Source organism: Macrobrachium nipponense, chromosome 7 (genome assembly GCF_015104395.2).
Source record: "Macrobrachium nipponense isolate FS-2020 chromosome 7, ASM1510439v2, whole genome shotgun sequence".
Lineage (NCBI taxonomy): Eukaryota > Metazoa > Arthropoda > Malacostraca > Decapoda > Palaemonidae > Macrobrachium > Macrobrachium nipponense.
Genome location: NC_061109.1, coordinates 54,071,016 through 54,096,160, shown reverse-complemented (window position 1 = coordinate 54,096,160; position 25,145 = coordinate 54,071,016). Strand labels below are relative to the sequence as shown.

Below are 25,145 nucleotides of genomic sequence, written 5' to 3'. Positions count from 1 at the left end.
AATGGGAAATTCTCTCTGATGCATCATTCGTTGCCTTTAAGTAATACAGCGTTCGAAGCAAGATATGTAGTAATTCAAAAGGTACAACTCTCTCTCTCTCTCTCTCTCTCTCTCTCTCTCCTCTCCTCCTCTCTCTCTCACTCCTCTCTCTCTCTCTCTCTCTCTCTCTCTCTGATGCATCATTCGTTGCCTTTGAATAATACAGCGTTCGAAGCAAAATATGTAGTAATTTCAAAGGTACAATCTCTCTCTCTCTCCTCTCTCTCTCTCTCTCTCTCTCTCTCTCTCTCTCTCTCTCTCTCTCTGATGCATCATTCGATGTCTTTAAATAATACAGCGTTCTAAGCAAGATATGTAGTAATTCAAAAGGTACAACTTTCTCTCTCTCTCTCTCTCTCTCTCTCTCTCTCTCCTCTCTCTCTCTCTCTCAGACGCACAATTCTCCGTTAATATACGAAGCAAAAATGAGAACAAAATATATCGAATATTATTTCACTCTCAGGTATCCAGTCGTAAAAGATTCATCGGGTTTGCCTTGGATCGAGATGGCTTGCGAGTCTGAGGCTTGGAGAAATGACTGTCTCGGGCCCTTGGGTCTCCTATAGAAGAAGATTCGATGATCACGGCCTGTGTCTTGAAGTTGTTTTTGCACGAATCTCTTCAGGTTCTAGGGGTGGGGCAGAAGTTGCCGTGTATCAGAGGGAAAAGTTGGTCTGTCGGCATAAGAGGTCAACCTGTATATTTGTCAAGTTCGTTGCAAGCAATAACTTTAGTTTTCCTTATACACTGGCTGTAATCATCGTCTGGCGAGGTAAAATCTCATTAAATGATAGGTGGTAAAGTTAAACATCATACCATCGCAATGTCCTTCCATGCTTTCATTATGCGCTTTTGTCGAGGATTTGTAGTGAGGAACGGCCACCGTAGGTAGGTTGTTCACCTTGGTAGATATATGAATACTCCGTTAGTATATTAAGGTTGAGAAGTTGAGAAGTGGTTTTTGATAGAGATAGACTTCAGACTAGGGAGTGTTCATTTTTTTATGTGGAAATGCTACCTTTCGACTCTGAAAGTATTTTAAGATGGCTAATTAATAAAATAGTATAATTATTGCTCGAAATGTTACAGAGATATTTACAGTCGCAGACAGAGGTCTGAGGCAAAGTTCATGAACTAATTGGTTTCAGTTAATTTATTTGTGAGTCGTTCATATTGTATGGTAATACTTTTATGAATTGGAAATGAGAATCGTACCCGCAAGTGGCATTTTTGTTTCAATGTGATTTTCCCATCCTTCATTTAGGAATGAAATCGAAGAGACTGCGTGTCAGTAAGGTTTGTATGCTATTTGAATAGAAGAAACCTTCTAATTGTAAACATGAATTGATTTCGTGTATACCCTTATCAGTTTCGCCAGTTTTGACATTTTTCACCTAATAAACCTTTATCAGTACAAGTATACGATTTGGAAAATTTTGTTATTACTGAATGTTACCATTCTTTGGCACATTTACATGGAGACTGGTTACGTCAGTCAAACTTTGCATTTGTTGCCGTCACTGAATTGAACACCTGCCACGCACACTTGTGCCGTATCGAATAGATTATGTTGAAAAACAGAAAAAGAAAAAAAAAAATCTCGAGGGAAACGTGATAGGTTTCATTCTCTTCCTGGAGTTAAAAGGTCCGTGGCCTTATAACTAACAACTTTAATAATAATACTTTACAAAAATTCTCTCTCTCTCTCTCTCTCTCTCTCTCTCTCTCTCTCTCTACTCTTCTCTCTCCTCCTCCCTCTCCTCCCTCTCCTCTCTTCTCATTTAATGGAAGTTACATTCGTGTATGTTGTTTTTAATATATTTACAAGTCATTACAAATGCGTTTATAAGCTGACTATCAAAAAGCTCCGTCAACTTGTAGAGGAAATCAGTTTCAACTTTGGAGGCCTTGATAATTGTATTATACTCATCACTCGAGAGAATACTGTAAAGAAGATAAAGGAATTCACATGGAATAAGCAAAAAGAAAAAAAAAATCAATTCAGGTTCCTCATCTGCTCATGTACAGAATTATTTTAGCGCTTTAATAAGTGCCACATCATATGCTTGAAGTAATTAGTATTATCATTTTTCAATTAGGACCAAGCGTTTTGAACCACACAAAATAAATTATAGTAATATCCGATTATTTTCACGAACAGCTGAAGGCTTACAGCTGAATATGAAGTTGGTTATTGCAAACATAAAATATGAAATCGTATTTTAATCAGTGCGGTTTCATTCTGTTACTTTACAGCACCGATTCTTGGTTAAAATTCGCTTTATCAGTCATCAAGCGTAAAGGTACGACCTGTTCAGAATGAAAAGCAGTTAATGTCAAACTAAAAGAGAAATCGGAAAGATCAGGACGTCTACCCGATTTTGATCTACTTATGAGAAAACTCTCTTCTCTCCCTTTTATTTCTGTCATTGCTTCTCTTTTGACCAGTTTTGATTTTATGTTATGATAAGTTTTCGTTGTAGCATTTTTTATTTAGCAAAATTATAGAATGGAAGTCTGTAGTTATTATTATTATTATTATTATTATTATTATTATTATTGTTCTCCAAGTCGACTGGGTGGTATTTAAAGTGTGGGGTCCAGGGTTGCATCCTGCCTCCTTAGGAGTCCATCACTCTTCTTACATATGTGGGCCGTTTCTAGGGTCACACTTTTCTGCATGAGTCTTGGAGCTATTTCAGCCTCTAGTTTTTCCAGATTCCTTTTCAGGGATCTGGGATCGTGCCTAGTGTTCCTATTTTATTATTATTATTATTATTATTATTATTATTATTATTATTATTATTGAAAAATAAACCCACAAAATCACTTTGTAACGTGTTTACTTCTAAGTATTTACATTTAATTTTACCCCACACTAAATACTTAGAAGTAAACACGCTACACAGTGATTTTGTGGGTTTCTTTTTCAATCTTCAGAAGAAAACTGAAAGAAGCTTTTAATTGGTTGATTATTATTATTATTATTATTATTATTATTATTAATTATTATTATTATTATTATTATTATTATTATTATTACTCGTTTCTCGTAGTTATTAGATCAGGTTTCACTTTCATGTTGACCTTAGACTTTTTTTTGATCTTGGCTAAAACCCGAAATAGTAGCCTGAGGCAGTTTTGGCCATTTGTCTCCCTAGGTTTCCAATGTCTAAAAATTCGTTGTTTAGAATAACTAATCCGTGGAATGCAAGGCTGGCCTAAAGCTTGAATTCCTGTATCATGTAGTGTGCCATATATGCTCCACATTTCAATAAGATCGCCTCAGTGGCGTGGTCGGGATGGTGTTGGTGTGCCACCTCGGTGGCCGCGAGTTCGATTCTCGGGCATTCCATTGAGGAGTGAGAGATGTGTATTTCTGGTGATAGCAGTTCACTCTCGACGTGGTTCGGAAGTCACGTAAAAGCTTTTGGTCCAGTTACTGAATAACCACTGGTTCCATGCAACGTCAAAACACCATACAAACAAACAAACAAACACATTTCAATACTTCAGTCAGTGGACCCACTTTATTTTAGGCGCTGCGGAATCCGTCGTCCGGGGATATCTTGTTCCAGAACGCTATGTTTGGGTATTAAAATCTCGCGTCTTAGTTGGCTGAATGTGACATGTATCATAGTTAAAGAGCCATTCCGTAGTTAACGAGCCATTCCGATAGATGTGCCATGGTCTGAGGGAGACTATTCACTTTCATATAGTTGAGCGAAATTTGGGGTCTCGTTTTTTACTTCATAAAGTTTGATGTGTGTAATAAAGATTACACAGAGAAGGGGAACTAACACAAATGCCTCGTGTATGAGGAAAATGTTAACGTATATGAGATTGGAGGGCGCTCACTCCAGAATACCTTCGATTTACGAGTGTATTTGAGTCAGTGTCTTCATTTATTTAATGGATTATTGTTCCTGATGGTGATAACAGACATGTCAGGAGTGAGCCGATTCGTAAAGGGTTTTGGAAAAGGAAAGCATATAACCAATAATCTTGGACTTTACCTTATAGTAATGATTTAGTCCTCTCATGTGACACCTTTTTAATTGTTGGACAATAACATTTAGCAAAACTTACAATAATGTTAATATTGCTATCTTGCTTAAATGAACTTAGATGTCACTTGTTCTCTTTGGGTATTCGCGTGTGAATGGGATTCATTTTTTCTTCCCAAATTTAACATATCGCCCGAATCGAACTGGCGCTTGAATAGCCAATTTTCATCTTGAATCTTATTCAGTATTTGACTCGTGCCAGGTAACATTTTTATTAACTGTAGCACCTCTGATGATCGTCTCCTGTTCAGCCCCCGCAGGTGTGGCGACCTTAAAAAAATCTTTGGTACTGGGCAAGGGGAGAGGAGCCTGGATGGGGTGATATATAACACCTGTGTGTGTTGTTGTGTGTGTGTGTGTGTGTGTGTGTGTGTGTGTGTGTGTGGTTCACAAGCTGTACTAGGTGGCTGGATTAAGGGAGTTCTCAAAGTCTTTCTGATATTCGTATATTTAGCAGTTACATGTACTGTATACGTGTATATTATGATATAGATACATCTATATGTGTATTATATATATGTATACATATATACATATATATATATATATATATATATATATATATATATCTATATATATATGTGTGCGTGTAAGAGAGAGAGAGAGAGAGAGAGAGGGAGAGAGAGAGGAGAGAGAAGAGAGAGAGGAGAAGAGCTCTCCTAACTCAGTGGTTAGCGACCTTGCCATGCCAGTGACGATTCCAGGGATGCTTGAGGGTAATGTCATTGAGCCGTTTCCTAAATATTCACTGTTTTTTTCTTTACTAAAAAATAAAATTTATACATGGTGATATGTTGATTCTTGTGCCTCGAGTCCGGTTAGAGAAGAATATGAGGGTTGAAACTCCATGCCAAAAAGTCCTTAACACTCTAAGGAGCCGCCCCTCAAAGGAAATTTATATACAAGTACATATGCATATATATATATATATATATATATATATATATATTATATATATATATATATATATATATATATAGTATATTAATAATCACAGTAACACGTGATTCGTTTATCACACATGAACGCAGTGAAAAAATAAACTGGTTAGCGTCCACCGAGTTTCATTTTTGTTCACATGTGGAGATGTGAATATATATATATATATATATATATATATATATTATATGATATATATATCTATATTACGTCTACATATATTCTAGTTAATGAAATATTGAGTGTTATATGTGAGTATTTTTTAAAAGTCACGTTATATGAGTGATGAAACTTCACAATTAATACATAACACACCCGACTCACAGGTATTTTATATATATATATATAATATATATATATATATATATATATATATATATATATATATATATATATATATCATATATATATTATTATTCACATCTCCACATGTGAACAAAAATGAAACTCGGTGGACACTAACCAGTTTATTTTTTCACCTGCGTTCATTGTGTGATAAACGAATCACGTGTTACTGTGATTATTAATACATACACTATATGTATGTATTAATATATATAATGTGTGTGTAATTGTAAAGTTTTATCTCTGATACAAGCGTGACTTATATACGCACAAATAGCACTCCGTATCGCATTGACTAATACCCTAATATACATGTTATTTATTTTGGTGAGGCAATTTGTAGGATGTGTCGATTTTAGGCCTAACAATGGAACAGTCTTACCATAAGCTGCTTATGTGGGTAACACCTGTACGCTCTCTCATTAGCATAGCCATCCATGGTATTACCGCAGCCCAGAGCCTTTTGTTTGACGCTTGTTGATCGAATTTGTGCGCAAAATATTTCGACTTTTGAAGTTTACGTATACTGTAAATTTAACGTTGCCTATTACGGTGTCAGGTTACTTAGTAACTAGATACATTGCTAGTATAGTGTTATAGTATTATGGCTAGTAAATAGCATTATACGATCACAGTCTGTTAAAATTGTGGAAGTGTCCTCATTGGTTCACCATCCGTCGACTTTTTGAAAACGACACAATGATTTCTGAAAAGCAGTTTTGTCACAGTTGCTGAGCATAACTCGTAGAGACTTTCTTTGGAGACTAAAACACATTTCATCTCACAGTTTCGATCATAAATGATGATGTTATTGTTGGTGCTTGCTCGGTAATATTAGTGATAAGTTGGTTTTTATGAAGCCGTGGCACGTTTCGCAGAGTCAGCTCTTTTTCATTTGACTTGACTCAGATTCATGTTTATAGGAATGGTAAGATTTTATTGTCTCTTGTTTGTTAACAGTTATTTTTTTACGAATGCATCCTATATAAACAAAGTCTAATATCACTTCGCGCTCAGTGGCGTGATCGGTGGCCGCGAGTTCGATTCTCGAGCATTCCACTGAGGGTTAGAGATGCGAATTTCTGGCGATAGAAGTTCAATCTCGACGGTGATAATTTTAGATGAGTGAGAACAACAAAGAAAATTGTTTGATTTTTCCTGTTTCGTCTAGTATAGCAGATCTTCGGGTGTCCTGCATTTTCTTGAAATAAAGAAATAATTAGAACCATGCTATGGTTATTAAGTCCCTTACAAGGAAAAACATATTTCAACCTACATATTGTCCAAAGATTTTAATGCGTCGTCTTGTTTTAGAAAGTCCAGCGCTAATGAGTAAGCTTAAATGGAGGACGTTAGGCATATTTATTAAATTATGGAACTTCTGAGAATTGATGACCTACGCTGATGATAGCTTAAGTACTACTTAGACTATAATAATAAAACATAATAACAATAAAACATAATGAATAGTATTGTCATGCTCAAATATACTCACGCATAATGAATAGTATTGTCATACTCTCTCTCTCTCTCTCTCTCTCTCTCTCTCTCTCTCTCTCTCTCTCGTAACCTGTTAAAGGTAGGGGCGTATGTGGGTGCTTTGTGAAGGTTGTCCTTCCCGCACTCCATTGTGGATGGCTAACGTGTTGGCGTCGAGAGGCCACAAAGGTCGACCCTTTTCTATGCTTTGTTGATGAAAGGTGATACCTGATCAGCGATGGGGAATACAACGAAAAGGATATATTATGTAATTTGTTAATTGCTTACTCTTAATAAGTTAGCGATTAGCAAGAGCGTTTAGGAGAGAGAGAGAGAGAGAGAGAGACGTAGGTGACGTGTGATCGTTGCACATGACTCGTCACCATGTTTATCGTTTTATTTTTAATTATTTAATTAATCCTTACGAGTGTTGTAGCGATGTCTCATTGCTGGGCTTCCAGCAAAGGTGAAAGTCAATGAAACATAATGTGGTATATATCTCCCAGAATGAACGGAAAAGTCCAAAGAAATATAACAAACAAAAGCAGAAGGAAGGCGAAATTTCCTGTTGCATGTTTGGTAGGTTGCAGGAAGGAAGGCTGGTGGCCACTTAGCATCTCTATGTGAGGTTGACGAGGGTCGTTGAAAAGATATCTGACGTAGAAAATGGGAAAAGATTTAGCATTGCTACACAGGGAATAAAATATGAATGACGTCATTCAGGACTCGCATATCCTTCGTTTAGTTCTGTCATAAGAGAGACTTCATCTCTCGGTAAACCTTATTTTGTTTGATTATGAAAATGCAAAAGCCGAAAAAGTTATGATATGAGAGTTCGCCTCCTTGAAATAGAAAATTGTCATTGTCCAAAATAAGGTTAGACTTGATTTGAAATTCCATTGCCATCGAAAGGGTAACAGTATGTAGAGAAAGTGTGTAAACGACATTTAAATCCATTTTTTCAATATGGACAAGGGGTGGCGTAGTAGTAGTAGTAGTAGTAGTAGTAGTAGTGCGTCGAAATGGTTGTAAGTGTAGGGGGCGGGATGTTGAAGCGGTTTCAACTTGCAACGCTACCGTACAACGCGCTGGCAGTGACATTGCCTTCAACCACATCACGATCGGTTTTCCATTCTGTGCCAGAGCGTTGTTACATTCCACCATTAATCCCTTTTAAAAAAGAAAAAAAATTGCCCATGACTTCTCTCCCTCGTTTACCTCCACCAATCTCATATTTTGCGAAGTTTCCTTCACGGTGTTGTGTTTTTGTGGTATTAATGTTTCTCCTTTCTGCTTAGTCCCATGTGGGGAATTTTTTTCTCCAAGAGCATCAAAGATGCGTTGTTGGTGAATGCTGTTGTTACTGCAAAGTCGTTACCAGCCTCGGACTTTGATTCCTTTATGTTTATGCAGGAATCATGCTTGATCGTTTTGCACGTTTAACAAACCATGGTTCCTTTTCTGAAAAGACCCGATTGAGTCCGCTCCATCGAACGATTCTGGCTTCATTTTTTTTTTTTTTTTTTTTTTTTTTTTTTTTTTTTTTTTTTTTTTTTTTTTTTTTTTTTTTTTTTTAGGTGGAGATGGTCAAAAGTTTAAGCATCTAAAAAGTTTATTGATCACCTATTTTTGGTAACGTGACCTCGTTATTTGAGCCGTAGTTTTTAATGCATCAGATAACATATACGTGCAACAGGAAATGCATCAGATAACATATACTACGTGCAACAAGAAAATGCATCAGATAACATATACGTGCAACAGGAAATTCATCAGATAACATATGCTACGTGCAACAAGAACATGCGAACATGCATCAGATAACATAACGTGCAACAAAAAACTTGAATAAGAAATAATTTAATTTAGAACCTTTATGAGTTGAATGCACTATAACGCATTTTGTCCTCAGGCCCTAAGTGTTATTTTCCAATCATTTCTTTCTTATTAGAGTAAAACAACACTGCTTAGGCTGTGCATATCGTAATATTTTTGCCACATTATTTTTTTCCAAGCTCTTGTAATCTACCACAGTTTGTTTCTTTATATTTTAACACTAACAGTGTATTAATCTAGATTCTCATGAAAGTTTTCGTTGACCAACGAATATTGTTATATTTGCGGTCATTAGGTTTGTGTACTTTTTCCAGTCAGCTTTTAATACCAACTTTGGGGCTAAGAGTTCTTCAGTAGAAGAAAATTCTCAGATATCTTAGCCTGAGAATGCATTATTCTCTACTTTTAGTAATTTTAGACATTCGAAAAAGTTAAGAAACACGAATTCCCATCAAGGGGTGGAGGTAAAAAAGAAAAGCTGTGGAAGACGCTTCGATATTTGAGGGAGTGAGTACTCGAATGCTGGGTGGGTGTCTGGTGTCTGTGTGAACGCTGAGACAAGTTTCTCCGGTTCGTTTAACTGAAAATTGGGAAATCATATTACTTTTGGGACTGAAGAATCATGTCGATAAATCGTAGGCGCCAGGAGTGGTCGGTGGCATAACTAAATCCACTGAGTCACATTTGTCTTCATTGTTTGGAAAGTTCTTCGGATATTCACATTTTTTTCATCGTTTATTTTAGTGTTATTGGCTATACAGTTATACATTACATTCACGCTGTTTGTTTTATATACATATAGATGTTCTCCATGTTCTCTCCAGTTTTAGATGACCTTATGATATCTGATGTTGCATTTTTATATTGATTGAATCATCAAACTTTATTCTCGAGGTGAACAGGGTCAGTAGACTAAGTTTCTCTCTCATTTTTTTTTTTCTATATCCATGTAATATTATGAGACAGAGGCAGTTCTTTCAGTAAATATGAAATGAAGTACAGTACACAATTAACGACAACTACAGTATCTCTCTCTCTCTCTCTCTCTCTCTCTCTCTCTCTCTCTCTCTCTCTCTCTCTCTCTCTCTCTCTCTCTCTCTCATATACTTATACATATATACAGGGCCTGATTCCTGTTACTTTAGTGCAGGGGTGGCCAGACTTTTGGACTCCGAGATCTACTCTAAACACAAACTCGTTTACGATCTTCCATACTACATTATCACATATTATTACGTGGGAAAAAAATTCAAATACCACTATAATACGATAAAACATGAGCAGAATTGCTTATATATATATATATATATATATATATATATATTATATATATATATATATATAATTCTTGTGTTTTGTTTGTTTATATAGGATTGTGGGGGGAACGGCGATCGACCAAACAAGTGGCTGCTATCTACTTGTTTGGCCACCTCTGCTTGAGTGGATTAGCGAATCCTTTGTCTGAATATCGTGTAGTGGATTTCCGTATCTCATTGACGGTGGCAGGATTTGGTTTTCCCTAAGAAGATTATGGGGAGCCCCCGTTTCCATCCCATACCAGTCTTGAATAACACATCCTCAAGTGAAGAACCTCAGACTGGGTAAAATCAGGTAGAATTAGCCTCGATTGTCGTCAGTGACGTCTCACTTATGGAGCGTAAGGAAAGCTGCTGGCCGATTGTAGGTTGGGAAATCGACTGGCACATGATTTGCGATTTAAATTTGTGAGGATTGGTTGACTGATTGGAGATTTATGTTTCCGAATTTTTGCAATCTTACTATAAGTTTTATATATTATTATTATATTAATATATATATATACTATATATAATATATATAACAAATTTATAAATAATATTAATAAAATAACTATATAATATTATACATAAACTAATATTAATGTAAAATGTAATATAATATATATAAAACATCACATATATGCTTACTAATATATGCATAATATATAATATAATATCTATAATTATATAATATCTATATATATATATAATATATAGTATACTATTAAATAATACTATATATATAATATATATAGATATATAGAGAGAGATATATATATATATATATATTCTACTAGTGAGATGTATAATATTTACTATCTTTTATCAATTTTTTTATTGATTGAGAAACACATAAAGGATTTTTCGTATTTTGTCTGTTTAAAATTTGATTTACTGAATAAAAACTGTACTGTTTAGTTTTCTTATCCATATACGTTTAAAGTATCTTGAGATGAGAAAGCAACATACACACAGGTTTCATTGAAGCTGGTATAATTGCTGAATTTTCGATTGTCAACAAGTTCGCTCATGATGTAGATCTAAAACAAGGACGGGCGTGGTTATTATTTCAGAACAATCCTGGCGAAACTAAGCAATAAATAATTTTGTAATTTTATCGTTAAGGGTAAGCCTGGGTCATGAATTTGTTGTGTGTTGCAATATTCCTTCGGAGACTAGCTAATGTGATTCTGCTGTTAGCTATACTTTTTGTTTACTTTTGATCTATAGGATTGGCATTTTCTGGATTTCTTTTTTACTTATTTTTTTTTTTTTTTTACTAAAGTATCTTCCTATATGTTGGAGTTATGTTAGCAATATCTTAGAATAATTTCTATCTTAATATTTTCGGCTAGTCACATATTGTGTGGCTTATCAGTAACAGGCAGTATTTCAGTGAGTACAAGCCAATATTTAGGGTAACGTCACAGCTTGTACTAAATTTTTACGCTATTCACATGGAATTATTTTTTCTTTCTCTGATTTTCATGGATGTCAAGCTATTGTTTGGGGTTACACCCGCAGGTTAACATATACAACGTATACGTATATGATAACATTTTAGGATAATTTCTAACGTCCTTTGGCAAACTTAATTTTGACAGTAGAATTTTTACTGACACGACAAGCGAAATTCATCTTGACATGACTTTAATGATCTGTCAAGTCTTTGTGTTAGTTATGATCATTCTAAATTGCACTCACAGGTTACTGCTATACGACGTGACAAGATATGATACGCTCTGTGCGCTTTGATTTTCCGTTGTGTGATGCATTTTTGTTTTGTTTGTTGCAGTTCGATGCCATCCTGAACAAAATCACAGACGGCGCCACCGACAGGGTGTCGCTGGTGACAGATGGACAGCTTCACCTGCGGCAAGTCATCCACCCGAAGGCTCTGGCCAAGAATCTCAGCCTCCCCGATTATTATAACTCCTTCTACGATATCCGGAAGGAGTTCAGATCCTTCTACCACTCGGAGGAAATGTCATCCATCTCCGACATGATGAACTGTATCCTTTTTAAACGCTTCGATGAAAAAAAAAAAAATGAATACAAAGGTTTGTTTAATTCTGTCAGTTGTTACGAGGAAATATTTGAGTAGGTTTGCATGACGATTGCTTCTCATTTCTCGGAAGGGAAAGTGAAGGAATTCTGTGTTATGAATTTTATCATTAATTGTGATGGATGTTTTTGTTGTGGAATAGTTCGGTATTTAAATCTATGTGAAATTTACCTTTAGCATGCGATATGATACTGCATTTTCGGATTTTCGGACTTGAATGAGTGCACACAATAACAATGGCAAGTGTACTATGTGTACGAGTATGCGTATGGTGGGCAGGCAACGCGTCAACAAAGATCAGTTTGTGAAAAAGCGCTGTTCACCGTCGCGTTACTGTGTAACGTTACTTAGAACGTGACAATTCTTCTCTCAGAACACCCACCCCGTTGCGCCCTTCCGCCCTTCACTCATTTTCACCCAACCGCCCGTACTTGCATACGCACACCCAACCACCCACCCACTTCACCTGTCACGTCTTTCCCACCTCGCATTTTTAGTGTGCAATGCAAAGCGCTGTTGCCACAGAAAGTTCCGTCAAATTGAAGTTTCGGGGGTGAGTGATCACTACTTCACGTTGCCAGTCAGGGAAAGGTTTTCCGATTATATTCTTTGTCTCCTTTATCTATACTGAGGAAAACCACTACCCAATGTAGAAGTCTAATGAATCTCTCTCTCTCTCTCTTCTCTCTCTCTCTGTGTGTGTGTGTGTGTGTGTGTGTGTGTGTGTGTGTAATGATTTCAGAGTTGAAATCGTGCGTAGCGGAACAATGTATTTCGATGTCATTCCAGACATTTGTTAAGTTGAATTTATGTAGTGCACATCAGATTTACCGTAATATTTGAGCTTTTAAGATTAGCTCTTATATCCAATAGACTTGTGTTGAATTCGTCATGCTTCTGCTATTTTAATGCTGTGTTGCCTTTTAGATTTCGTCAGAAGTGTTATCAATCTGAAGTGAGTAGTATCGCTCAACGTTTCCTTTTCAAGTATACTAGAGTGACAGGACGCCCCCCCCCCCCCCCATTTCGAATCGAATCTCTGCCCCCCCCCCCAAAAAAAAAAAAAAAAAAAAAAAAAAAAATCGCTACCTTTGGGAGGACGTACTTATATATCCCCCTTTACGGAATTTGCCCGTCATGTGTCCCCCATTGCATACGCAAAGCGTAATAAATTTCTAATTGTTTAAAGATTAGAGTTTAGATATTTTTTCTAGAAACCTCTTGAGGCTCTTACAGCAGCATATTGATTAGTGTAAGAATGTTTGTTTTGTTTTGTTTTACTATTCATAGAATCATGTCTTAATTAAGTTTTTTTTTCCATTCATTTTCTATGTGCTGCCAAAGCATATATTTTACTGTTGAAGTAACACTTGCTCTGAACAAATGCTGAGTGAATCATACTCTTTCCTTTATTCAAATGTGTGTCTGTATCGTCTAAATATATAACTTTTGAAAAATAAATCTCGTATGTCAGGACTCAGGATGGAAAAATCAGGCACCTGGAATCTCTCTCTCTCTATATATATATATATACATATATATATATGTATATGGGATATATATATAATATATATATAATAATAAATATTTTTTAATATATAAAATATAATATAAATAGTAAAATAGCAATAAAAAAAGTAAGGATATATATAAATTAGTTATATAGTATAAAATATATATAGATATATAATATATTAGATATTTATATATAATAAATTTTAATTAATTAATTATAAATTTATATATATATATAATATATATATATTAGGGTGTCCGCCTTTCGCATCTCGAATAAATGGCCACCCTGAGTATTACCCATCATTTTAGAATCTTACGTTTACCTTACATCTTTTTTATCTTAAATGGAAGTTGAGTTAGTTTTTTCTTAAATTGAAGCTGAATTTATATAAAATTAATATACGAGCATACTTTACTTGTAATTTTTACAACAGTACGTTATCTGTATTTCGTAAATCCCTTTCGGTTAAAACTGACTAATTAATTGTCCATTTATTATTTTTTCTTCTTCGTTGCCCATGTTCCTTTTTTCAGTGATTTAGTTCGCTTCCTTCGTGTATTGTTGTTTCTGATGCTAGATTCCAAGTGGTACTTTTATATTGCTGATGTTCTATTGTAAAGCTTCGGTGGAACACAAGGGACACTGAACTCCCAGTGAAAGCTCTTGTGGTGTTTTTTTAATTACAGTCTGTGTGATTCGGTTGCTATCCTTTCTTCTTGGCTAGTGATGTGGTCATATGTGGCGAAGGACGAATTTATCATTAAAGCCGGTAATGAACGTTGATTTTCCAACTATTATATATGAAATTTCGCTGTCACCTAACTTTTGTTTTAGAAGACCTCCGTCTGTGTCGAAATGAGAATTCAAATGCCTACTGTTTCTGTTATTGGAACTGAGTGTCTTCTACCTTGCTAATTACTTGCATGACAAGATTTCTCTCTCTCTCTCTCTCTCCGTTCTCGCTCTCCTCATCTCCCTCCGTCTCTCCCTCTCCTCATCTCTCTCTCTCTCTCTCTCTGCATTCCACGTGCATGGCAACATAGGGGGCAGCAGTCAGTTTTCTAGATACACCTGAGTTTTCCTCCCTCTTATATTCGACATATCGCCAAAGTTCGCCCAGACTCTCCTGCGTTTTTGTAATGTCAGAAATATTTTTCATGAAAAGTTGAGATGACACCTTCTATGAGCTATATAACACAGCTATGAACATTGTTTTGTCCCATTCTAAAGCATTTTAATACTGCATTTTAGATGAGGTTCATTGTTTTAAAAAGAGATTACCGAAACAATGCGCTCAATAGCTACTAATTATATCTCTTGGCTGACATACGACGCGTTATCGGGGAAGTATCCTCCTTGGGGCCTGGGTGGGGGCCGGTACCTGAACGTTTTTCGGTTGTTCACCTCAGGCCTTCGCGCTTCTATATTTTGAACAAGAGGACCCACCACCCCCTGCTCTGAATTTCGATGGAGAGCCTTGTCCCATGCACCATATTGGCATTTAGAATAAATTGTCTTCTTTCCGTACGTCATTTATGCTGCGTCTGAAGACAGTGTGATCTGTTTTCCTTGCAGTTAAATCATTGCGAACTGCCATTAAGTACTTTTTGCTTTTCCGCTTATGAATGATAGACAGATGTTCTCTCTTGTTTGATGTCAGTAATCGGAATATTAATCATTTGAAATTATGAATGATCAAATAGCACATTTACAGATATTTCCATGTTGCTTTTTAGGATATGAAAATATTTCACATTATTTTGATTCATATGGTAATTCCACAAGTAACGTACACATTTCCTTAACGCTTTTTGTTTATAATGATTGGGGTAAATGCTTAAATCATAAGATGCTGGATAAGACTGTTATTCTGGCGATGCCTTAGCCACAATCTGCTCTAGCTCTTACGTGAGGCCATGCTCTGGTGATCGCGTATGTAGACTGGTTTTAAAAGGGTGGAAGTTGCCACTAACAGAGATAATCGGCAATACTTCACAGTCCTTGGTTCTTGTAATTTGTCGTTCCTGCGAGCTTCGATTTCGTCGTGGGTTCTGTTACGGTAATGTCTCTCCAGACGCTCTGCTAAACATTCATTCCTGCTCTCTCTCTCTCTCTCTCTCTCTCTCTCTCTCTCTCTTCTCTCTCTCTCTCTCTGGGTTGAGATTTCTGTACATTTTAAAAACATGATCATCTGTACCGGTATTCATAGGTTGCATACTCAATCACTGACTGTAATATCACACAACCTAACGTGTACAGTTTTATAAAGATATAAAAGTGCTTGTCGTCTCAAACAACTGAACATTTAGCTGTGGTTAATGCCGACTCCTTATCATCATGTTTGATGTTGAATTATGTGCATCTTGACACAAATGTTTCGAAATGACGTTGGATTCCACAGTACCTGATATTATCTTTTGGCAATAATGGCGGTAGTCGATCACAGTCACTCAGTGGAGGGATCGTTGGGTGTACGATGAGGAAGGACTCAGTCTGCCCGAACGTTTCCTACAGCAGTGGATATCCTCTGGATTTCCTCCTCTAAGCCGAAAAGAAATGATTTGGCGTTCATTCTTCCTTCTTGTGGTGGACTGAGGGTTTAATTGGGGCCTGGCTGGGAGGGGTTGGGTTGCTCGTGGTAGCATGAGGACAGGAGGGCCAGGGGCTTAGGGTTATATGAGAAGTTTTGAAGGGGAGGTTGGGAGGGAGGAGTTCGATGGTAAACTTCTTTCCGAGGGAAAACCGCAGAGTGGAAATGCTCCCCAGTAATTGGTCAAGGGTAATGAAAGAACCAGCCAATCACGTAACAGCTCTTCTTCACCTTTTTCGCTCTTACGCCATCGTTAAAGGTAAATGACTGGTCACTGACTTCAAGGCAGCAACCCCAACCCAAAAATCCATCCCCCCCCCCCTTCTCCCCACCTCTCTCTCTCTCTCTCTCTCTCTCTCTCTCTCTCTCTCTCTCTCTCTCTCAGCTGTTTCTTTTGTTGTTTATCTGGATATTTTTACACCTTAGCAAGCGATTGCACTTCATGAGAATTTTTGTCCATGCGCGTCAAAACTGTATTTTTCCTTCTGACAGACACGGAGAGAACGCATTTTTCCATGCAGCCTCTCGTGAAACATGTAATCTTGCAGGATTTTTTTTTTTTTCTAAAATGGTAACATCGAAGTGTCCTTTGAAAAAAAATGTCCGAGTTGAAACGTCACGGTGGAAAACTCTTGCAGCGTTCTTTCAAACTACCAAGGCTTCGTAGTCAAGGTTCAAGGAGTGTGACGTCAGATGAAGTAAACCTGGACGTAGACTATCCGGAAAATCGTTAGGATTTTTTTTTCTCCGGCGGAAAAAGGGGGGGGGGGTCGGTTGGAAGTTCTGTTCTATAGGTTTTTCACTTACTCGGGGAGTAAGCCTACAAACTACTTTGCTGTTGTTGTTGGGGGTAGGATAGGTCTATGGAAGAGCCTAAACAGGTCTGGAAAAGGTCTTTTGCGTTGAGTTAAAGATACAGGAATTTCAGGGTAGTATATTTATGATTTATTTATTAGAATGAAAATGTAAAAAGTAAATAATGTGCATGTTAAACAATACAGAAAAATCATTTTAATGTAGCGTATTTATTTTAATTTTCGTTAGTGAAACAAGTCTATTTGACCATAGATTTTAGCACGTTTTGGTTTATTTGGTGTACTGAATTTAGGGTATGTTTCTCTTGACTGATTTTGTGTTTCCACTCATAACTAAGAATATATGAATGTGGTGTTTAATGTGTGTCCTTGTTGCTAGTATGAATATTACTAAGTATGAGTATTAATTACGAAGACCACTTCACTTAAAGTTGAGAATGTAATGTTGACGACTTATGCGCGAGGGGAAAATCTTGCACGTTCCACGAGTAAGCTGGAGGTCGGATCACGTCTTGTTACTCTACATTTTATATTTTGGGTGTACGATAAACTTCAGTTTTTAGGGATGCTCATAGTTTAGTTAAATTAGGTATTTGACCACTATAGTCGACTTGTACTAGATTGCAACTATTATTTTTTTTAATTGGTACTCTTTAATATATTTTAAAACTCTGTGTTCCTTCGGGCTCTACGCGTTCTCATTTCTGAATCCCTTCACAATGATACAGAGAGCTGAGAAGTCCTTTTGCGATAAAAGTGACAGAAGCACAGATTTACATGAACATTCCCCCCCCCCCCCCTTTTTTTTAACTTTCATTTGCTTTGAGTCCATAAATTTTGAGTGTGAATGTAATCTATTCATGTTAGGAAAACCCCTGCAAAGAATCTGTTCTCAAAGTACCAACAGTTGATATGAAATCGTACATAGAAAGTCTCTCATTTGACTTGAACCTGACGAGTCAGGAATCAATTAGAATTAAATAACATAATAAGTATAAGGTTAGAACTGCCCTAAAGAGCGTTTATTCTCTCTTGGCTCCATTCTGTACATGTTAGGGGATTGAAAAGAGAAACTGAATATAATCAGCAAATTTTGTTGATACTGCTGACATCATCTTAGGTCATCCAGTAGGACAGTTGATCCAAGAAAGCTGTTCCTCGCCAGAAGAGCAACCTCAAATGTTACGACCTTCATATGCACTGAAGTTGTTTTATGTTCCTTCATTCCTAGTTTTCTTTGAAATTGTTTGTCCTGTTGTATGTTGTTTGCTTCATATTACCTTACACAAAATGCGAAAAGATCTTGCACTCTTATTGTGGCTGAGTCTTGACTAGGTTTATTTTTTTTTAATCTTAATTCCCTTGATAAAAGTTTTATGCAAACATACATGCATACATAAGTATACTTTCTTTAAACATTTCTGTGGCAGATACTTTGAGTACGTAGGTGAAGAAACTTTTACACAATCAGATCGTTTTTATTGGTTAATTTAAAGATACAACCTACTCACAGTACGTTTGCTGATTTTTGCCTTTTTTTATGTACAACTTGTTAGTGGTTGTTTCTCCTCTCCTTGTGCCAGAAGTTAGTTGTGGTTTCCCCTTAACGTCGTAATTTTCCTTTCATCTCTTTTGCTTGGCGAGTATCGTCTTTTTTCTTCCTCAATTATGGCCGAGCAGATGGCGTTCTGAAACTGATGTGTGTGTCCTACAAGATCTGGTTCCCAGGTCTCGTAGTAAGAGGAAAAATATAGATTTTGTCTACTTAGGAGTTTCCTAAAGCAGTTACGTTTCATGTTTACAGTTTGGCAGAGATTAAAGTTTCCCCAGAGAGGTATCTTATCGTTGGATGGAATCTTCCAGTGGTATGTGCGCCATCGCCTGCTATATGAGGAAATGCGTTTCATAGAATTGTACCCCAGCTACGTGACTTTTCTTAAGTATAGTCTCATTGTCTTGCTTTCTTTTTATCAGAATAAATATGTTAATAAAACAGACTAAACTGTAGTGAGTTTAGTCTAAAACGTAATTACAATTCCGAGTGAAGTTTTCTCTCCCGTAATAAGCGTCTTTATGGCTTAGTCATATGATAGATTAGTCATGACTCGGGCCCCACATTAACACCAACATATACGGCATCCCAAGCTTTATCCCTGTTAATGTAATATATGGTGTGTTCTGTATAAAACAGATACCTTCGGTAAACCATGCACCTAATTGCACTGCAAGTTAGAATCAAAGAGGAGTTTTACAGTATGATGCATATAATTCAAAATATATTGCGTTCATAAACATGGCCTCAAATCACTGTATTAGCCGCTCTGCTTTCAAGATAAGGAAATCCCGTCAACTGTTTTTCCCCAAAGTTAACGGGGTTAGGAATTTATGGATTACGTGTTTGGGTGCATTGAAGTCCCCACCTGAAGCAAGCCTCTCTCTCTCTCTCTCTCTCTCTCTCTCTCTCTCTCTCTCTCTCTCTCTCTCTCAGAGTTGTGCGGAATTAGCACTATTCGTCATGATTCGGAATTTTGTTGATTTATTTAGATCAAATAGTGTCCCAATTTGCGTGTTTGTGTAGAAACCGTTGTTAATTGTATACTTTTACTGTGATTAGACTGTGTCTGCGCTCGTTCTTCACATTCCCTTGTTACTGTGTTGTCGTTCATTGCTCGGTAGATCTTTGCTCAGATGATGCACATTTACTTTGGACCGACACGCACCAAAGCCTCCTCACAACTGCCTTAGACCTCGTGGGAATTTCTGCTCACTTATTGGTATCCACGACTCACGTCTTTGATATGCGCAGCGGAAGTTTTAACATTACTCCAAAGAATATCGTTATCTTGAACCACCTCCTCCTTCCGTAACTCTCTTGCATTAGTCATGTATGACTTGGGCTGATAGCTGCCAAGAGCATAGGAATAGTGTAAGTGACGATTTGTAATTAAGCAGCGTTCGTCTGTTGAAGTTGGACTCGATTATGAGTGTTGTGTTTGTGGTCTCAGATTTTCAACTCCTCCCCGAACACCCCCTCCTCCCTCTCCTCTTCCTCATCCTCCGTCCTCCGTCCTCGATCTCAACAGCCGGATGGCGAGTTGCCAAGACATCTCTTTTATGCGCTGTAGGGACGTCGATGCTAATGCTCCAAATGTTTAGCTTTTGAGCGAATTAGTATTAGTTGTTGCAAGGAGGTTGTACAATGGGACTAAAGTTGCTAGTGAAGTTAATTTTAACAAAGTTTTTCCCTCTTATTGTTGTTCAAAGGAAAGATGGTTGTCATGAGATATCGTGATGCGTGTCGGGAATTTTCCTGGTCAGAGACGCTGACGCGAAACCATACAGAATAATTATGTTATCAGTCGTTGCGTTAACAGCTCCTTCCTTGGTGATCATCCCCCATAGAATATGCCTCGATACGGGACTCGGGGTGACTGGGGAACTGTTGCTAAAATATTAATATTCAATTCAAGGGTGTTCGAAAATGACTGTGCCCTGCCCCGTAAGGAATGTGCCAGGTAGTGGAGGGAAGCTGGTAAGTGGCCTAGAGGAAGATCTCTCTTCTCTCTCTCTCTCTCTCTCTCTCTCTCTCTCTCTCTCTCTCTCTCTCTCTCCCCTTGTCACTTCCAGGTTGTACTCTGTCCTTGAGTATTACTAAGAAATTAAAACCAGTTTCTGTTATTTTTTCCACTTTGAAATTGTGCATTTATATTCATAGGCTTGGTTTAACACATACCGACACGCTCTGTTTATCTATATATATATATATGTATATATATATATAATATAATATATATATATATAGTATATATATATATAATTTCATTTGTTTAAAGTTTAAAATTTTCAGCTTATTGTTCATTACTCATGTACGTTTGCCACGTATGAATTATTTCCTTCCGTCAGCGCATGCGCATGATTCATTCTAATGACATTCCTGGAGAAATTGTAAAGAAAAAATAAAATTTCGTACCTTGCTGAACTCAAAACGCCTTTCACAAATAAACTAACCACAGTTTTGTCTATATTTAACAAGTAGTATATGTTACGTTGCTTTACGTCGGCATTCAATTGTGAATCGTTTTTTCGTTTAAAATGCATTTTAATTGAGTCGCTAAAAGGCGTGAGTCGCCAACTAAGACGTTTACTATAGGAAACGAACTTGAGAACTGCCAAGATAGACAGACAGACAGTTAGGCTATACGCTTCAGTAAATGTATTTAGCCCCTAGGGAAATTGCATATGTACGCGATTTCATTAGTAGTGATAAGTCACCACTAGGAAGATTAACTGGCAGAAGAATCTGCAGGCAACGATTGCTCTTTCCTTTGTAGAGGGGGAGGGGATACGGGGGTAGGGGATACGATTATAGAAGAGGGTGCGAGTACTGGAAGCAGTTTGTTGTTTGGAAAGCGTTCATTTCCTTCAGCCCATCCCATGACTGCCATAGTCTCTACACTTTCCCATGCAAAAGGCAGATGGGATGGACAATGAGGAATATAGAAGGGGGCGGGGGACATTGTTTTACATAAGTTTTTTCCAGCTTTTGTTGCTGTAAGTGGTCGTTCTGTTTTGCTTTTGCAGGAGATATTTATTTGTAGTATCTGAAGTTTGTATACCACTTCGTTTGTGTGTTTTTAGGTAGGAGTTATTGAATGCTGTTTGATTTTTCTAGCAATTTTTGAGGGTCGTTCCCCGACTAGATTCCCCTTTATCTTCTTACCGGCTTTGCGTGGCGGCGAAAAGAATAAAAATCCTTGTTAAGGCGAGAAAAAAACAACGGTTTGTATGATCCAACACAGTGACAATTAATTGTTTTAGTGACAAGACACATTTTTATGGTATGTTGCCTGTCGTGACTTCTGGCAATGGCAGTTAAATCACAGAAGCGGAAGGAGGACCAACCTCGCCGGTGCCCTTTGGTTAATTGCCACAGTTTACTGGGTCGCTTAACCCCTCGGCTGTTGTGCACCACAAGTATGCGATAAAGTCGGTCATTAGTATTTCTAATGAGTAATGTGTTCCATGTTGCTTGGATTGCCAGTGTAGTGCAAAAAATCCGTCGTATTGATAGCTTATGTTGATGAGAGTAGACATACCAGTCATCGGTATATTCACGCCCTATAAGAACGCAGTCCTGTTGTACGCACTTTTTAACATTCATTTCTGGGCGCAAAGTGACAATTCTGCCATCTAGCTCCTCGCCCTCTCTTCTTTTCTCTTCGCTGCCCAAATTTTCCAACAACCAGCTGTTCAATAAATTTTCTATTGATCCTCCTCAAGTATCACCACACTTTCCTTAACCCTTTCTGAATTTAGTTTGTATGGTAGTATAAACCTTTGCTCCAAATGTAAAACCTCAATGTGAACACTCCTAAATTGTAAGAAAATTTGCCCGAGTGATGTATTACAGTATTGCCACCAAGAGCGGTGTTCTCTGGCGCAGTTTCTTGAAGTCTTTGCTGTTCCAGCATAGAAAGCCAATTTTCATATCTGGGAAGTTTTCCGCATCATTCTTTTGGATTGCAATTGATGGCTTGGTTTACTTTCTAATTTCTAAATGGATTGAAGTCGTTTGCGCTAATGCTTTCTTGTATGCCGAACTTGGGTTAATCTCAGGAAGCTGTTGCCCCCATACTGCCAACACTTCCTTCGTATTTCCTTATTCACAATATTGCGGAAGTCGTGAACACGAGAGTCAGTCACTCATTCCATTGACCTTCATGCCTCATTTTGACCCATTGCAAGCAGTTCGTTCCATTCATTTGGGGAATGTGGGACTGGCTTTGTGTGTTGATTGCTGCTTGTTTGTTTGTTGTCCCCTGAGAATGCCAAATCCATGAACACTTCCTTCCAGTAGACAGCTTTGATTTTGGACTGCTGTATCCGTCCCGGTCTCCTCACTGTAAGGAAGCATTTTAAAATAGAATAATTCTTAGGTGAGTCGGCCTCTTAGGGGTCATGAAGTAGTTGCAGAAGTACTATTTGGCAAAATGAGGTTTTTATTTAATGCGATCGAATGTTTTATCGTTGAAATAAATGTACTTAAGGCTGAAATTGATGTACGCTGTTGATTGGCTTAATAAGGGAATCAGGCGGAAGTGAGGTTCGTTCCAGAATGTACCTTATAAACAAGTACTAAGGGACGGAGGAAGCTAATGAATATGCAATGAGTGTGAGTAAGCAAACTGCAGTTAGTAATAAGAAGACTGTTTGATGCCGTCCTGTTGAAACAGTTATTCTGCTATTCAATGAAGATTTGCGGTAAGTAGCCGAACTTTAATAGGAATGGCCAATCATTTCTGTCGGGTCGTTTTGCCTGAGGTTGGTTAACCTTCAGCATTTCAAGTTTTCCAGCTGATAGTTTCATGAAGGTGTATGTCTTTACCTAATATATAGATATTCCTGATTGATGCTTATAGTGTTGACAAATTATGGTGTATATGTTTCTTATTGCAATGCTGAGCTACACACAACCCATATTCAGAAGACGATCTTTTGTTACGTTCGAGTAATGCAAATGAATGAGATCATTTGTATGAAAGCAAGGTTGAGGTGTAGAACCTTACAATGCATGCGAAAGTGCGCGCTTAAATATTCATGTGCAGTCTGTATTTTCACTTGGCGATGCAAATGTGAAGTTGGTGGAGTTTGTTTTCAAGTTGGTTGAAAGTATTATTGTCTTTTCGTTCAGAATGTCTCTGCTACATATCAACAAAGAATAATGAGTCAATTCGTTTACTGTGATTTTCTTTACTGAAACTTTTCATATATATATATTAACCTTTAGATATGCCAATCCTTCATTTCTGCTGTCTGCGGTTTTTCGACTTTACCTCTTGAAGAAATTATAGTCTCGGTATAAAATTGCCCTGAAAATAACGGAAAGAGCTCTTGTGGATTGTGAAACTGTACCAGCATATTGGGTGACAGATTGTCAGTTATGACAGAAGGAATAAGAACATCAGAAGTCAGAGAAAGTAAGGGAACGTTATTTTGTTTTAGTTTGTCACACACAGGTTTCGATGCATGAAGAAACGTACGGAAACCCTGACTAGAGAATAGAATAAGCTTCTGTTGTGGCGTTGTCCATTAAGATGATTTACTGCTCAATTAGGAAGATGGCGGTCAAGTGCGAAAACGTGTCAAAATAATTGACTCTGAAATGAACGTGGCTTGAAAAAAATTGTGTTGATCTTGGAAGTAATTACTTTAAATTTAATACAATGCGTAATTTATTCGCAGAAGTGCATCTGCATGCCAGTAATCATTTTTATTATTTAAGAAAATGTTGTTGATCAAGTGAGCCAGCGTTTCTAAGCTTATTCATAGTGATGTGGATATCGTATTCACACTCCTTTTGTAATCATTGAACTTTTTATTTTTATTTTATTTACTTTTATTTCTTTTGTGGAGGAAGAAATGCAAGTTGGTGGATGTCTGCTCAAAGTGCATTGAACCGCATAAATGGGCTTGAACGAGTTTCAGGCTTCAGATTGAGCAGGAAGGGGGAGGGGGGGGAGGGGGGTTGGAGACTCGATGGCGAATTCTGGCAGAGTGAGTTTTACCTCGCTTCGGATCATTATTGCTATATATGGGCTCTCTCTCTCTCTCTCTCTCTCTCTCTCTCTCTCTCTCTCTCTCTCTCTTTGATTTTATTAAGACACTAGTGCTTTCTTGGCATTTATTGAAATGACTTCATTATCATGATTAGCAAAACTATATTGCTATTTAATAAATCTTCTTGGTGTTACGTTTCGTTTCCTTTAACTCACTAAATCTTTGATGCTGTATAATTTAGTAGCTGTTTTGTGTCATTTAAGTTTTCTTTTGATGATCACCTCATTGTGCGCTTGAAATGTAAGTATTTTGTGAGGTGGTATTATGTCCATTTTATTATATTTCTGGTTTATGAACAATTAAATTAATGCAAGAAGGAAAGTCCCTGCAGAGCTTTGCAGCCACATTTTGCACACACAAATCTGTTCCAGATTCCTCTCCGTCATGTCGGCTATCCTTTGCTCATGAACTGCCACTCACTTGCCAGTTTGATTTATTTGTGTTTTCTGATGCACTCCATCAGCTTAAACAGAAGTTTTTTCACTGATACCAAAGCAAAAGAAAAAGTTAACCAGAAATCTCCCGACTCAAACTTA

The 25,145-nt window shown here is 37.2% G+C and overlaps 1 protein-coding gene across 2 annotated transcripts in view; it reads left to right on the top strand.

Moving 5' to 3' along the window:
- Window positions 1–25,145, top strand: part of LOC135217326 (RNA-binding protein fusilli-like) — a 191,092-nt gene that overhangs the window by 44,872 nt on the left and 121,075 nt on the right. For both annotated transcript variants that reach the window (XM_064253123.1, XM_064253121.1), the window contains exon 3: window positions 11,799–12,015. In XM_064253123.1, coding sequence (XP_064109193.1) covers window positions 11,799–12,015 — 217 coding nt within the window. The remainder of the gene's footprint in view (window positions 1–11,798; window positions 12,016–25,145) is intronic.